This window comes from Leptidea sinapis, chromosome 32, assembly GCF_905404315.1.
Source record: "Leptidea sinapis chromosome 32, ilLepSina1.1, whole genome shotgun sequence".
NCBI classification, from domain to species: Eukaryota; Metazoa; Arthropoda; class Insecta; order Lepidoptera; family Pieridae; genus Leptidea; species Leptidea sinapis.
Window position 1 is genome coordinate 975,394 of NC_066296.1, and position 13,376 is coordinate 988,769.

At 32.5% G+C, this 13,376-nt stretch overlaps 1 protein-coding gene across 2 annotated transcripts; it reads left to right on the top strand.

Moving 5' to 3' along the window:
• The first annotated feature begins 1,920 nt into the window (after positions 1-1,920).
• LOC126974355 (leucine-rich melanocyte differentiation-associated protein-like) lies at positions 1,921-11,995 on the top strand. Of its 2 annotated transcripts, none has more exons than XM_050821818.1 (6): positions 1,921-2,064; positions 3,301-3,417; positions 4,547-4,687; positions 4,903-5,013; positions 7,786-7,935; positions 9,151-11,995. In XM_050821818.1, exons 1-6 carry the CDS (start codon positions 2,036-2,038, stop codon positions 9,389-9,391), a joined length of 789 nt encoding a protein of 262 aa, XP_050677775.1. In that variant the 5' UTR covers positions 1,921-2,035; the 3' UTR covers positions 9,392-11,995. The 2 variants fall into 2 exon arrangements, with proteins under 2 accessions (XP_050677775.1, XP_050677776.1); XM_050821819.1 differs by lacking the exon at positions 1,921-2,064 and adding an exon at positions 2,982-3,093.
• The last annotated feature ends 1,381 nt before the right edge of the window (positions 11,996-13,376 follow it).

The following is a 13,376-nucleotide window of genomic DNA, read 5'->3' on the forward strand; positions in this document are numbered from 1 at the left end:
AATCCATTCCCAGTCTGTGTAATAATTATGGAATTAATTTATGTTATAGTAAGTTTACGGTATACCTTTACCACACAAACGTTTTGTAACAATTCTTTTGAATATAACACATTTATTTTGTATATTTTCTGCGATCATGTTATAAAAGCATCGCACAATAAAAGACTCTCCGACTAACTTAACCAAGTAGTAAGCATATGAAGTTCAATCGAGAATATATTGAGATGCAACAGTCAAAATGTTTATTTCTGTAATTGAGTGAACGAACCAGTTAGCTACCAAAATGCATACAGGTATCCAAGATATTATGTACCAACAGCTGTAGGTACAATTTTGTAGGTAGATACATACTATTTACCCTAATTACTAACATTCACACCTAAGAATGATGCCACAAGACACAATATGTTTGGCATAGTTTTGTTTGTGTCGTAATTATACAATCATTGAAGCATAAACAAACTCGTCTAGCAATTACATAAATAAACAACGTAAATAATAATTTTCACAAACTTTTCGTAGTGTGCATAATTTATGAATGATTTATGTTGAGTCTTCATGAACTTTAAAATATAGAAGGAGCGCATAAGAAAAACATTTCGTATTATAGTATAATAGTAATTTGAGTAAGATTATTAAAGTATACTTTTAGTTCATATTTTTTACAATATAAATCAGTGATAAGAAGTCTGTAATTTTAGTTGTAGGAGGTACCTACACATAATATATTGTACAAAAAACTATTAATCGAAATTCAAAAAAAAACTTTTAGATTAAACCTTTCTGGAGGTTTACGTCGTTAGTTGTATATTACATAATAAAAGAAATAGACATTTTAACTATTGCGGAATGCCTCTTACTTCTCTCTTCTCTTGCCTCTTACTGCTTAAGTACATAGCGAATTTTCTAGAATTACTGTGATGATCATAACGTTAACACCAGGAACAAGCATAAATTAATATTATGCATACTTACTAGGCACTAAAAGTCTAGTTTGTAAGTCGTTTATTGGGTGATGTTTATTCTACTAAACTTTATTCATCTGGATCAAGGACCACCACCTTTTTTTAAGACAATAAGGGACGAAACGAGCATATCGTTCAGCTGATGGTAATTGATACGCCTTGCCCATTACAATGCAGTGCCGCTCAGGATTATTGAAAGACCCCAAAATTTCTGTGCGGAACTACAACTGCGCTCGTCACCTTGCGACATAAGATGTTTAGTCTCGTTTGCCCAGTAATTTCACTAGCTACGTCGCCCTTCAGACCGAAACACAATAATATTTACACATTACTGCTTTACGCAATTTTTTTCTGCAATAGGCATTATACCTATCACCACTTCAGAAAAGGTTGAGCTTTAATAAGAAGTGGCAAGAAACTCATTGCCATTATTTTAGTTCGACATTAACAGCCTAGTCATTATATAAATTATTTTATTATACATATTGTAGTGATTCAAAAAAAAATACTCAAACGTCACATACTCAAAGCATTACACGAGTAAGTATAAAAAATAAATGTAAATTAATAATAAAAACACAAGAGTTATTGAGTAGAGTAGAACACACCGAAAATAAATAAAGGGTTAAATAAATAAGGGTTACAATATTATAATTACTTATATAAAACTATAAAAGGTAACTAATTTTAAAATCATGAAGCAGATTTTCCGATGACAGTATTATTCAGCTCAATGAGCATGACGCATGGACCAGTCATCGCCTCCCTCGTTAAAGTATCATCACCGTCTCTGTGCTCGATCCGTCACTTATACACAAAGAAAGCTCCGTCTAACTTATTAATAAAGTCTTCAGAGTGTGTGCTAAACTTAAATTACGAGTTATTTATATACTACAACTATAAAAAGAGGTCAGTAACTCGAAGTTATCTTATCTACCCTTGTATTGTGCATTACAACTTCGAATCGTACACACAAATACAATGTTAAAACTATCTGCATAGTGCTTTATTTACGTATATTGTAATCAATTGGAACTTCTGTTTAGTGCATCCATCAGGAAATTGAGAAAATGGAAAGTGAAATAACTTCATCGAATATGTAAGTTTGATTGTTGTTGAAGTATCGTAAATACCATAAAATAAATGTATAACTATTATAATACTTGTTCAGAGTCAATCAATTTAAGAGTGACAAATTACTCAATTTGTTTTGATTTGATTGTTCGGTGGGAGTTTCTTAACTTCAGGAATGGAATCATGAATCCTTTAGATATTTTGTACGTATTAAAACAAAACAGTGCGTACCTATGATTGAAATAAATGACTAAACGAGCCAATATAATATAGCTTTGCATTACATATTTCTGTAGGTACCATGCCTGAGACAACCCTTGCAAAGTCGTTTACCATGCATTGCAAATCAATATAGAACCTATTATTTTTAATATCGTAATTGTTCTATACCTACTAATATGAGATGCTAGAAACATTGTACTCTCATTTAGTTGCGACGCAATTCGGGCTTGCTGTTTAAATTTGAATTGAATATTGTATATTTATTATTTTACTCTACGGTGGAAGATACGGTACAAAACACCTACAACAGTGATTCTAACGAGTAGTACCTAGATTATATAGGATTCACGAGTAATAATAAAAGTAAAACTATAGGTTCAGACAGTGATTTATTACGGATATTGCCAATTCCAACGACCTTATGTTCACTCACACCATAGAGAACTAAATAATTATTATGAACTTTGGAAATACAAGAACAATTTTATTATTTATTTGGATTAGCCATTGATTGTAGCTGATGATATTTATAAAATTATTTTGATTAGTTGTGCTAAGATAGGAATTCTGCGAATAAGGTAGGGAACCCTAGATATGGGCTCTATTTAATTTTGTAGGTACCTACATTGTACGCGAGTCGCGAAGATTTAATAATTTACTGTCAAGTGTCAATGCCAAAGTGTAATGTCAAAATGTGCCAAAATGGGAAATTTCTTGACTTGTTGAAGTTGACTGTTAGCTGTTGATGTTTATTCTATAATTGCATAAAATATAATACATATTATTTAGTTAATTACTAAATATTAATTAATTAATTAGTTATCTAAGTAAGGTGAGTGTTAGTGAGATAAAAATTAGAAGCGTTAGAAAAATATATTATTCTCTGTATAAAAGTATGAAACAATATATTATATTAACAGTAATTTAAGAAAAACTTTGGGATTCTAAATGGTAGCATAAAATATATAAATATGTGATATTTACTACTACTACTTGATATCCGATATTATGTTGTATCTGGTGAGGTATTTTGTTTCAGTCTTTCAACAGCAATACAAGAGGACGAGGGAATTATTGCTTTGGATGTCTCTAGTAATGTCCTAGTAGATTCTGTTACAGCAATGCCTCAAACAGCTATAGCACCTGAGTTGATTATGTATGTACTACATCGTATTAAAATATTATATTATATGACGATTTATTATAGTTTAGAAGAAGCAATTACCTTTGTACAATTGTGAATTTTACCATACTGAATTTAATGTATATTTAAAGTGGGTACTTGTTGATTACTCTAAATCAAATTAAAATTTAAGACAACAATGAAAACAGCACTTTAAGTATTATACTACTGTTTTACTTACATGAACCTCTAACTTAAGTACACATTATTCATAAACATTAAATAAATCTAATTTCCAAAACATGTCTTGATAAAGTAGATTTTTTATATCTCAATAAGATATATAAGGTACATGATTGCCAAAGAAATTTAGGAGATGCAAAGAAATGATTATTAAGATTGTATAAATAAAGAATAACAAAGACTAAATATACAGACCTTACACCCAATAAAAAATATTTAACAGTACCTTACTCTAAACTTCTACTGAGTACCTATCAAATCTTTGTCAGTTGATATAATATAGAATATGATTTTTTTTTATGGAATAGGAGGACAAACAAGTGTACGAGTCACCTGTTGTTAAGTGATCACCGCCCCCCACAATCTCTTGCAACACCAGAGGAATCACAGGAGCGTTGCCGGCCTTTAAGTATGTCGCCTACTAGGCCTAATATATAAAAAATGTATAATTTTAAAGGTTTCAATTTAAAAAAATTTAGTTTTATCCATGTTTTAATGAGAAACTGCTAAAATAACATTAGAATACAAAGGTAAATTTCGCTACTATATACAAGATTTAATAATAGAAGAATTACAAACAAGAATTAATAAGAATAGCTCAGATGTGACATTGGGTGATCTGTAAAGCAGAAGACCCGTCCGAATCCAGATGCCCTATTTTTTTTTGTTCAAGGTTTGAACATTCTTAAAAATCCGAGCAAGGCTCGGTCGTCCAGATATTATAGTATACTTAAATGTCTTAGTTATCAGGTCATAAAATTCCTGTCAAATGTACAAGAATTAAACTGAGAATTGTAACCCTGGTGTGACTTTCAATAAACTTGAGAAAATTTTCTTTTTCTTATTTAGTTAATTATTTATTATTATTACTTTTTCAGAAATTTTTTTTGGTTGTTTTCAACAAATATCACCTTTTCAGTTCTGATGTCACCAATAATGATGATGAAGAGCCAACAAAGCTTACTCTAGCATATGAAAGGTTAAATGAAATCCCAAGAACAATTGTTGAAAAGTTTTCAAATTACATACAGTATTTAGATATAAGTCACAATAAAATTACGTAAGTATAATAAGTGATTATTAAATTAGTAGCGTTCAGATAAACAAATAGAAACAAAAGATGAATTTCTATGAATAAAACACATAAAAAATACTGCTATTGGTGAGTAAATTAAACTGAGAAAACAAATAAGTAGTCTATTTTTTATCATAATATTTCAATATACCAGAATCAAACTTGATAAACTATAAACTTGTGTATATTTATCTTTTCAGCAATTTGGATCCAATAGTACACTTCAAACATTTAACATCTTTGATAGCTGATGACAATCTGATCAATGAGAATTGTATTTTGCCACCGATGCCCAAATTACAATTAATATGGTAAGGAAAATATATTTTTGTATTTATTCTGTACTGTGATTCTTTTTTTATATAAAAATATGGTTACAATGTAAAATCGTACAATATGTAGATACATTAAATTATCAAGAATATATTGAGAGGCAACAGACAAGATGTTTATTTCTTTTAATTTTTTTTTTTTTATGGAATAGGAGGACAAACGAGCGTACGGGTCACCTGTTAAGTGATCACCGCCGCCCACAATCTCTTGCAACACCAGAGGAATCACAGGAGCGTTGCCGGCCTTTAAGGAAGGTGTACGCGCTTTTTTTGAAGGTACCCATGTCGTATCGTCCCGGAAACACCGCACAAGGAAGTTCATTCCACAGCTTTGTAGTACGTGGAAGAAAGCTCCTTGTAAACCGCACTGTGGAGGACCGCCACACATCCAGATGATGAGGATGATATATATAACTTGTGGCGTGTCGTGCGAAGGTGGAATTCGGCAGCAGGAATTAGGTTAAACAGCTCTTCGGAACACTCCCCGTGATAAATGCGGTAGAAGACACACAATGAAGCGACGTCTCTACGCAACGCCAAGTGATCCAGCCGTTCACAGAGCACTGGGTCCCCGACAATTCGAGCTGCTCTGCGTTACACGCGGTCAAATGGATCGAGCTGATACTGGGGTGCGCCAGACCAAAGATGACAGCAATACTCCATGTGTGGCCAGACTTGCGCTTTGTACAGCGCTAGAATGTGGGCCGGCTTGAAGTATTGCCGTGCTCTATTAATGACGCCCAGTTTCTTTGAAGCCCATTTGGCTTTGCCATCCAGATGGCCACGGAATTGGCAATCGCTCGAGATTTCGAGACCCAGTATTCCGTTACTAGGCGAGGCTTTTAGGGAAGTGTTGTCGTAGAGCGGTGATACGACAAATGGGGTTTTTTTAGTGGTAAACGCGCAAACTTGAGTCTTCTGGGGTTTAATTGGACAAGGTTCAATTTACCCCATTCCGCGACCTTCTCAAGAGAGGACTCGATAGAAGACACAAGTTTCTCCCGGCACTGGTCGACGATTAATTTTTCTCTCAATGATTCTTAAGAACCTAGGTTATAAATAGTGCGAATAGCCCTCTTCTACAAAGATGGTGTTGATATCGGCTGCACTGCATTAGCCCAGTAATTTCACTAGCTATGGCACACTTTAAATCAGAACACAGTAATGCTTGCACATTATACAGGCTGCTGTGGTAGGAACCCACCCTAGCGGAATCCCATACAAAGAAGCCTCCCACTTATATATTTGAAATAATAAAGTCGAAAACTACATCTGTCAGCAGACCACATGAGAACAATATGAAAAAAATAAACAGCATAACCCACTGTATGTGAAGCCATTGACAATAAACAACATCCAAATTTCAGTATAGAAGAGGGGCTAAAATTAGATTATTATAATTTCCAAATTAAAACCCAAAACGACACATACCTACCATAAAAAGTGTGCGTGTGTGTAATTTTTACGCGCGATTGAAGTAAAACTTAATTATAATTGACTTTAGGAGTAAATAACAGATACATATATATACTTTTTTTGCTTATCTGAAAGCTCATAGACAAAATATGTTATTTTCGTTTGCCCTTGTTTGTCCCACCTATTCTAGGACATCTAGTATATAACAAATATTCTTAAAAAGTTGAAAGACAAGAAGATTTAATTTATACCATTAAATATATACTTACATTAAGTAAAGCCGTGTTATTAATAAATAATTGAATAAAAATAATTAAATTATTAATATCACACATATCTATATAACGTTGTTATTGAATATTAACGAATATGGCTCTATGGGCTCGGACCATTTGCCTGTCCGATGGACGAAGAAAAATTAATGAATGTGGCAAACGTCAGACTGAGAACTTTATTTATTACAAAGTAGTCATAAATGAACAAATACACTTGGAGATTTTCAGAAAATATTACAGAGCAATTTGAAAAAAATAATAATATATATAAATTTTCTGCCGGAAGTACTAATGTTACTTCCGTAACAAACGTTTCCGTTCCTAACAAACAGACAAACAGTGGATTTGTATTTAATTACTCTTCTTAAGTCTTTATTTTCTATTAGTTTGCTTCAAATGCACAGTCTCACCAAATTCTGGTGATTTATTATATTAGTAGGTAACAAAGTGTGTTAAATATAATTTATATCAATAAAGAAATCAAATGAGTTGATTAATAACCAAAAGTAGATTGTTAGTTTGTGTTACACACCACTAGAGCAATATACAATCTTGAGCATAGTTTTTAAGTTTACGCTTTGAATTATTGGTGTAGGTACTATTTTATTACTGTGTTTTAATAAAGTAATTCTAATGAGAGAACAAAATTGCTTTACCAATATAAAAGGTAATGGTGTAGACACCATCTGATTGATATGGAATTATCGGAGATCCAGTGCTCTGCAAACGGCTACATCACTTAGCGTTGCGAAGAGACGTCGCTTCATTGTGTGCCTTCTACCGCATTTATCACAGGGAGTGTTCCGAATACCTGTTTGACTTAATTACTGCCGCCGACATCCACCTTCACAACCAACAATGGAATGAAGTTCCGTGCCCGGTGTTTCCAGGACGATACGACATGGGTACCTTTACAACAAGCGCGTACACTTTTCTACAAAGACGGTAAAGGTGCTGTGATTCCTCTGATGATGTAGGAGAATGTGGGCGGCGGTGATAACTTACTGGTGTTAACACCAGATGACTCGTTTGCACTCTTCTGTATCTGTATTTTTTTCAGGTTAAATTATTGTAAAATCGCTTCACTTTATCCTTGGGTGGGTAAGTTAAAGGAGTCATGTCCGAACCTACAGTATTTATCACTGATGGGGAACCCGGCAGCACCAAGCTATTTTAATGGAGGGACGTTTTACGAATATCTCCAGTACAGGTACATATATATGATATACAACGTGTTTATGTTGACTTATATTGCCATGACTCTAAGGTACTAACGAGATTGTATATTAGAATCGAATTTTGGATGATTTTTTTAAATATGTTTTTTTGCGTTTCGTATCTTTCATAAAAAATAATTGAAATAATTATCAAATATAAATGTCCCACACCCTTACGAGAAAATTGGCAACACTCTACTTACTTATGAATGAAAAATATGTCACCACGAAACTTTAATTGATTATAAAGTCCTTTGATAAACTTTGTAAGTGTAAGTTTGGCAACGTCGCTAATATTAGGACTTGACATACCTACTGGTTACAATCAAGACACAATGGACATTTGAAAACCTTTTTTTACACCAATAATATGCATTTTAAAAACATGTTTCTTGGACTTTTCTTTTTAGCTATAGACAAGCCTAAAGTTATGAGAATTTAATATAAGCACGTTGTACAATTATAGATAATTGTTTACTTTCAACATTAAATAAAGATGGGAAAACCTTTAACCAGGAATTTTACGGTTTTTGGTTATCTATATTCATTATAAAGTTCTTATTGAATAGCACAGTTTATAAATGTTCTTTCATTGCCGAGTAATTTTTCGAAGCTCATTCATAATTTAAATTATATTTTACCATGTATTTCTTTAACTACTCGAACTACGAAATGATAGATAAAACCCGGTAATAACCGGTTTCTGTGGAAAACCTGTTATGTATTATGAGTTTGTAAAGTGATACTTCAATTTTATTTATATATTGTGTAAAGAAAGATGTGACTCACGTGTAACTGTCTAGTGTCCTGTGCTTCCCCGGGGCAACAAAAGAATAGGGAGGGTGTTGTAAGAGGCGACTTAGAACATTTACTAGTGGGAGCTAGATTATGGTTATACCACAACGGCAACTTTATCTGCCGTGAAACAGTAGTGTGTAAGCATTACTGTGTTTTGGTCTGAAGAGCGTCGTAGCTAGTGAAATTACTGGACAAATGAGACTTGACATCCTATGTCTCAAAGTGACGAGCGCAATCGTAGTGCCGCTCAGAATTTTTGTGTATTTTCAACAATCCTGAGCGGCACTGCATTGTTCAACCATCAGCTGAACGTCCTGCTCGTCTCACATCACAATTTCATTTATTAATCTTAAATATTTTTACTTTACGATATTTACAAAATATAAAGGACGACTAAAATATATTTTCAGACTGTTCGTGATATCGCAGTTCCCATCCCTCTACCACCTCGATGACAGAAAGGTCACAGATGATCAGAGGGATGAATCACACAGACTGTACAAGAGGCCGCTCCTGGAGAGAATTACTCGGCCCAGCTCCGGCGGGGTTCCCAGCATCATGAACACTTCTATTACGTGGAGCTCGTTCCAAAATAAACTGGCGTCTCTTTGGAGTCGAGACAAACAGAGCAATAGGAATCTGTTGATATAATATCTACAAACTTACGAAATCAAGGCTCGAATGATAGAAACTTTAGAGAGGACTTGATGACTATGCATACATAATATCTTACATCTTATCATATCTATACCAGATTGATATTATTGCTTATATCATTCAAATTCAAATATTTTTATTCAAAATAGGATAATAAAACACTTTATTAAAGTCAAAAACTACCACCCATTCCAAAAGGTATGCCTCAGACCTGAGAAGAATGGGCGCAACGAACACATCGGGCTTCTTTTTTATATAAAAATATGGTTACAATGTTAAATCGTACAATAGTATGTATTATTTAATAGCCTGAGGGCAGTTGCTCTATTCCCAAGTCATTTATGCTATTTTACCTTTACCACAAAAACGTTTCTTAACAATTCTTTTGAATTTCGTAATACTTTTGTTTTAAAATAAAAAATAAAAAAAAATAAAATTCATTTAATTCAGACTTTATTTGATTGTTTTGAACATCTTCTGGGATCTTGTTGTATAAGCATATATACATCGCCCCACAAAAGACTTACTTACTCGACTTAGCCTAGTAGTAGGCATAATAAGTTTTATGTCTGTTCCTGGTGTTAACATTATGATTATGACAGTTGCTAGTGCAAATTTACTTATGTGCCTATGAACATACATTATATTATCGAGATTATATTGAGAAGCAACAGTCAAAATGTTTATTTCTCTAAATATTTGAATGATTCTTTAGGACCTAAGGTTATAAATAGCATTGCAATCAATATTGATTTCTGTTCTCAATCTACACAGATGCGATTTTATAGTAATATTATTGTAATAAAGACTTTAATTAATTGTTACGGGACATTATTTGTATATATAATTTATACACGCTAAACATACATTTCTGCATATCGCATACCTGAAATATTTACTTGTGTATACGCAATTATTGCATTTTAATTATATGAACTTGAAAAATACTTACAGTGATTTAAAAATATTTTTGTTTAAATACTAGCTGACCCGACAGACGTAGTTCTGTTCATTATAAAAAAAAAAAAAAAAATTTCGTAAATTAGCTGACTGATTATTTCTTACAAATTTCAAGTCTCTCTCGGCTTTATGGTTCGGGAGATATTGTGATGAGTCGATACATAGGTGGAAATCTCTTTTATTTATTAAACATCAACAATGAAAGAATCAAAGAAAATTGTTTTGTTCAAAAACAACTTGTCAATGTAATGCCAAATAATGTATAATCCCACTTGTTACGTTTCATTTATTTTATCAAATAAATCCACTTATCACTTCTAGTATAGCCATAAAGATACTTTTATAACAGTTGCATTTTATCGCAGCGATATTGCGATAATACATTCCTTGTAGTAAAATAGAAGTATTTTATTATTATAGTAAATCACTTCTACATCGATATTGAGTAAAACAAACTGACCAATGTACATTAATGTCACTAAGCCTTAACCAATCAGCGTACTGTCAAAATATTGACGTTTAAGAATCAACCAATCAGCATGTGACATATCATGTCATACATTCAGCAATTTTATTTTATGTAGTTGAGAATACAATATATTGATATTTAACTATTGTTATAAAAAAAAATAACATAAAAACAACCGACTTCAAAAGCACTATTCCAAAACAATAGATATACTACCTATGCACTAAAAAGTATAAAATAAATTGCGTATGTTTATACAATCTAATTACATAATCTAATTCTAGTAACCATTATTGTTATCTTAGGAATCGGTGTCCCTTCCGCCGCGGCCCCGCTCTCGCCTCTCGCCTCCTCACATCGCACGTGTGACTCAAGCACTTCTCACCTATAACTATGTATGTAGTTACAAACCTACATTGGCTGACACCGACTCCAAAAATAACAATAATCGTTACTAGAATTAGATTAATTAATTAGATTGTATAAACATAGAATTATCAAAATCGGTTATGCCAGTCGCAAGTTCTTAGGTAACAAACGTAAAAAAAACATACCGACTAATAATTGAAAACCTCCTCCTTTTTTGAAGTCGGTTAAAAATACTGATATATAAATGACCAATAAATGTTGTAAGGAACCTATGGAACTTATTTTTCCAGCTTTACTCTGAGTATCGATTTTACATTTTTTTATATAGGTAGGTTAATTAGAGGAGCAAATAGTCAAGCGGCTGATCTGAAATATTACTTAATAATCTCCATTTCAGGATTGCGGTTGAATAAAAATTCGGCCGTAAGACGTGAACCAAATATTGTCAGTGTACTTAGATCATTAATATAAAGACTATGACAGCTGTGAAAACATCGAAAAAAAAATTGAGTTAAGAATTAAGGTCTATTTTGAGCAATTCACGCACACTAAAGTATTATTAGTGGTCTTTTTTTATCGGTTGTCTTACAGCAAGAGACTCTATCTAGACGTTTAATTATTAAAGTAAAGTAAGCTCTCTGTCGACTATTGCGATATGTTATAATGTGTTTCATAATATTTTAATTACGTTGGTTACTCTTATACATGTTAAGTACCTCATTGTAATATCACTGTAATCTGTTTATCATAGTACCTACCTATTATAAATATTCAATTTTGAAAATATATGTATATTTAAATACTGTTGTTTATTTTCTTGAATAACACAAAACTGATTTATTTTATATCAAAGGATTATCTAAAATCAATGACGTTCTATACATATGGACATATCATTCGCAGTCTGACAGTGGAACGGCAAAAGTGTGCTTAGAGACAATGTAAGCACTCTTCTCTCTTTAGTCGTGTATCAACTGTGTGTCACCAAGCCCAAGTGTGCTATAATAAAGTGCTCAAATAATACGTTAACGACGCAAAAAAAACATGGTGTGACTTATCAGCGGTAAGTTTAATTTATTCATATAAGATTGGTTTGCAAGAAGCGTTAAAAATTTAGTAAAACTAATATTTTTTCATTAAATACGGTACAATTTTTGACAAATATTCACATCCCTTTCTCTCCCACATGTCAGAATGAGACAGATGAAAGGACGAGACAAGTCAGAAAAGAAAACTATAGAGTCGCTCTTTTTTTAAGGCTCAGTGAACAATTATTAGCAATATTGTATTTTGTATACGGAAACTGCCATAGGGTCACTTTTTTAACTTCCCGCTAAGAAAATTGAAAATTCGGGAAAATTTTACCCCAAAAAAAATTCACGTTTTTTTTTTGGAATAATTTTAAATTACTTTCCCGCTCAATTCCAAAAACTAATCAGCTCATAACATCAAAAACCACGTCGATAGCCACCAAGCCGGTCAAAATCAGTTGATTCTTTCGTGAGTTATCGTTCACGAATGAAACCGAAAATACTTTTAAATTCCGAGTTCGATCAATTGAAACTCGATTTTTTTATATTTGAGATGAGGCTCGTAAAACTGAAATCGGTTCATTCATTCATAAGTAATTGCCGTTTGAAAATTCAAAAAATAGTGTTTTAGTAAACTTTAACTAAACTAAACTACTAAACACCAGACATTTGAGCTCGAAGAGCTCAAAAACAGCTCTTCGAGCTCAAATACATAGAACAGGTAACTCTTTCAGACAACAGAGCTCAAAACCATTCAAATCAACTAAAATTTTAGAGCTCGAAGAGCTCTAAATCGTCTGTACCTACAATTTGAAGCGATAGGTATAGAATTAGCGGGAAGTTGCAAGGATGATCTTTAGCGTCACCGTTTTCCTAAATTTTTTAAAAGCACTTTGAATGATGATTAGCAATATTGTATTTTGTGCTCAAGAAGTCACAGCCGGTGAATACCTATGAACAGCTTACAAGAACGTAAAAAATTACAAACATCTTCATCTTTCGAATCATTTCCTCGAGGCTGCTTTATATATTATAACTACTTAAATATTTAAGCGTTTAAAAATTCTTATCCATAAAGTATGATAAAACTTTTTTTACTTTAAAAGTATGGAAATCTCTTTGGAAAGTCAATATATTCTTAGAAACATAA

Bases quoted from the DNA above. Each gene is read 5' to 3' on its own strand.
- LOC126974355 (XM_050821818.1), top strand. From the start codon at position 2,036: ATGGAAAGTGAAATAACTTCATCGAATAT. The intron at 2,065-3,300 runs GTAAGTTTGATT...ATTTTGTTTCAG, and splicing joins GAAATAACTTCATCGAATAT to TCTTTCAACAGCAATACAAG. The intron at 4,688-4,902 runs GTAAGTATAATA...TTATCTTTTCAG, and splicing joins ATAAGTCACAATAAAATTAC to CAATTTGGATCCAATAGTAC.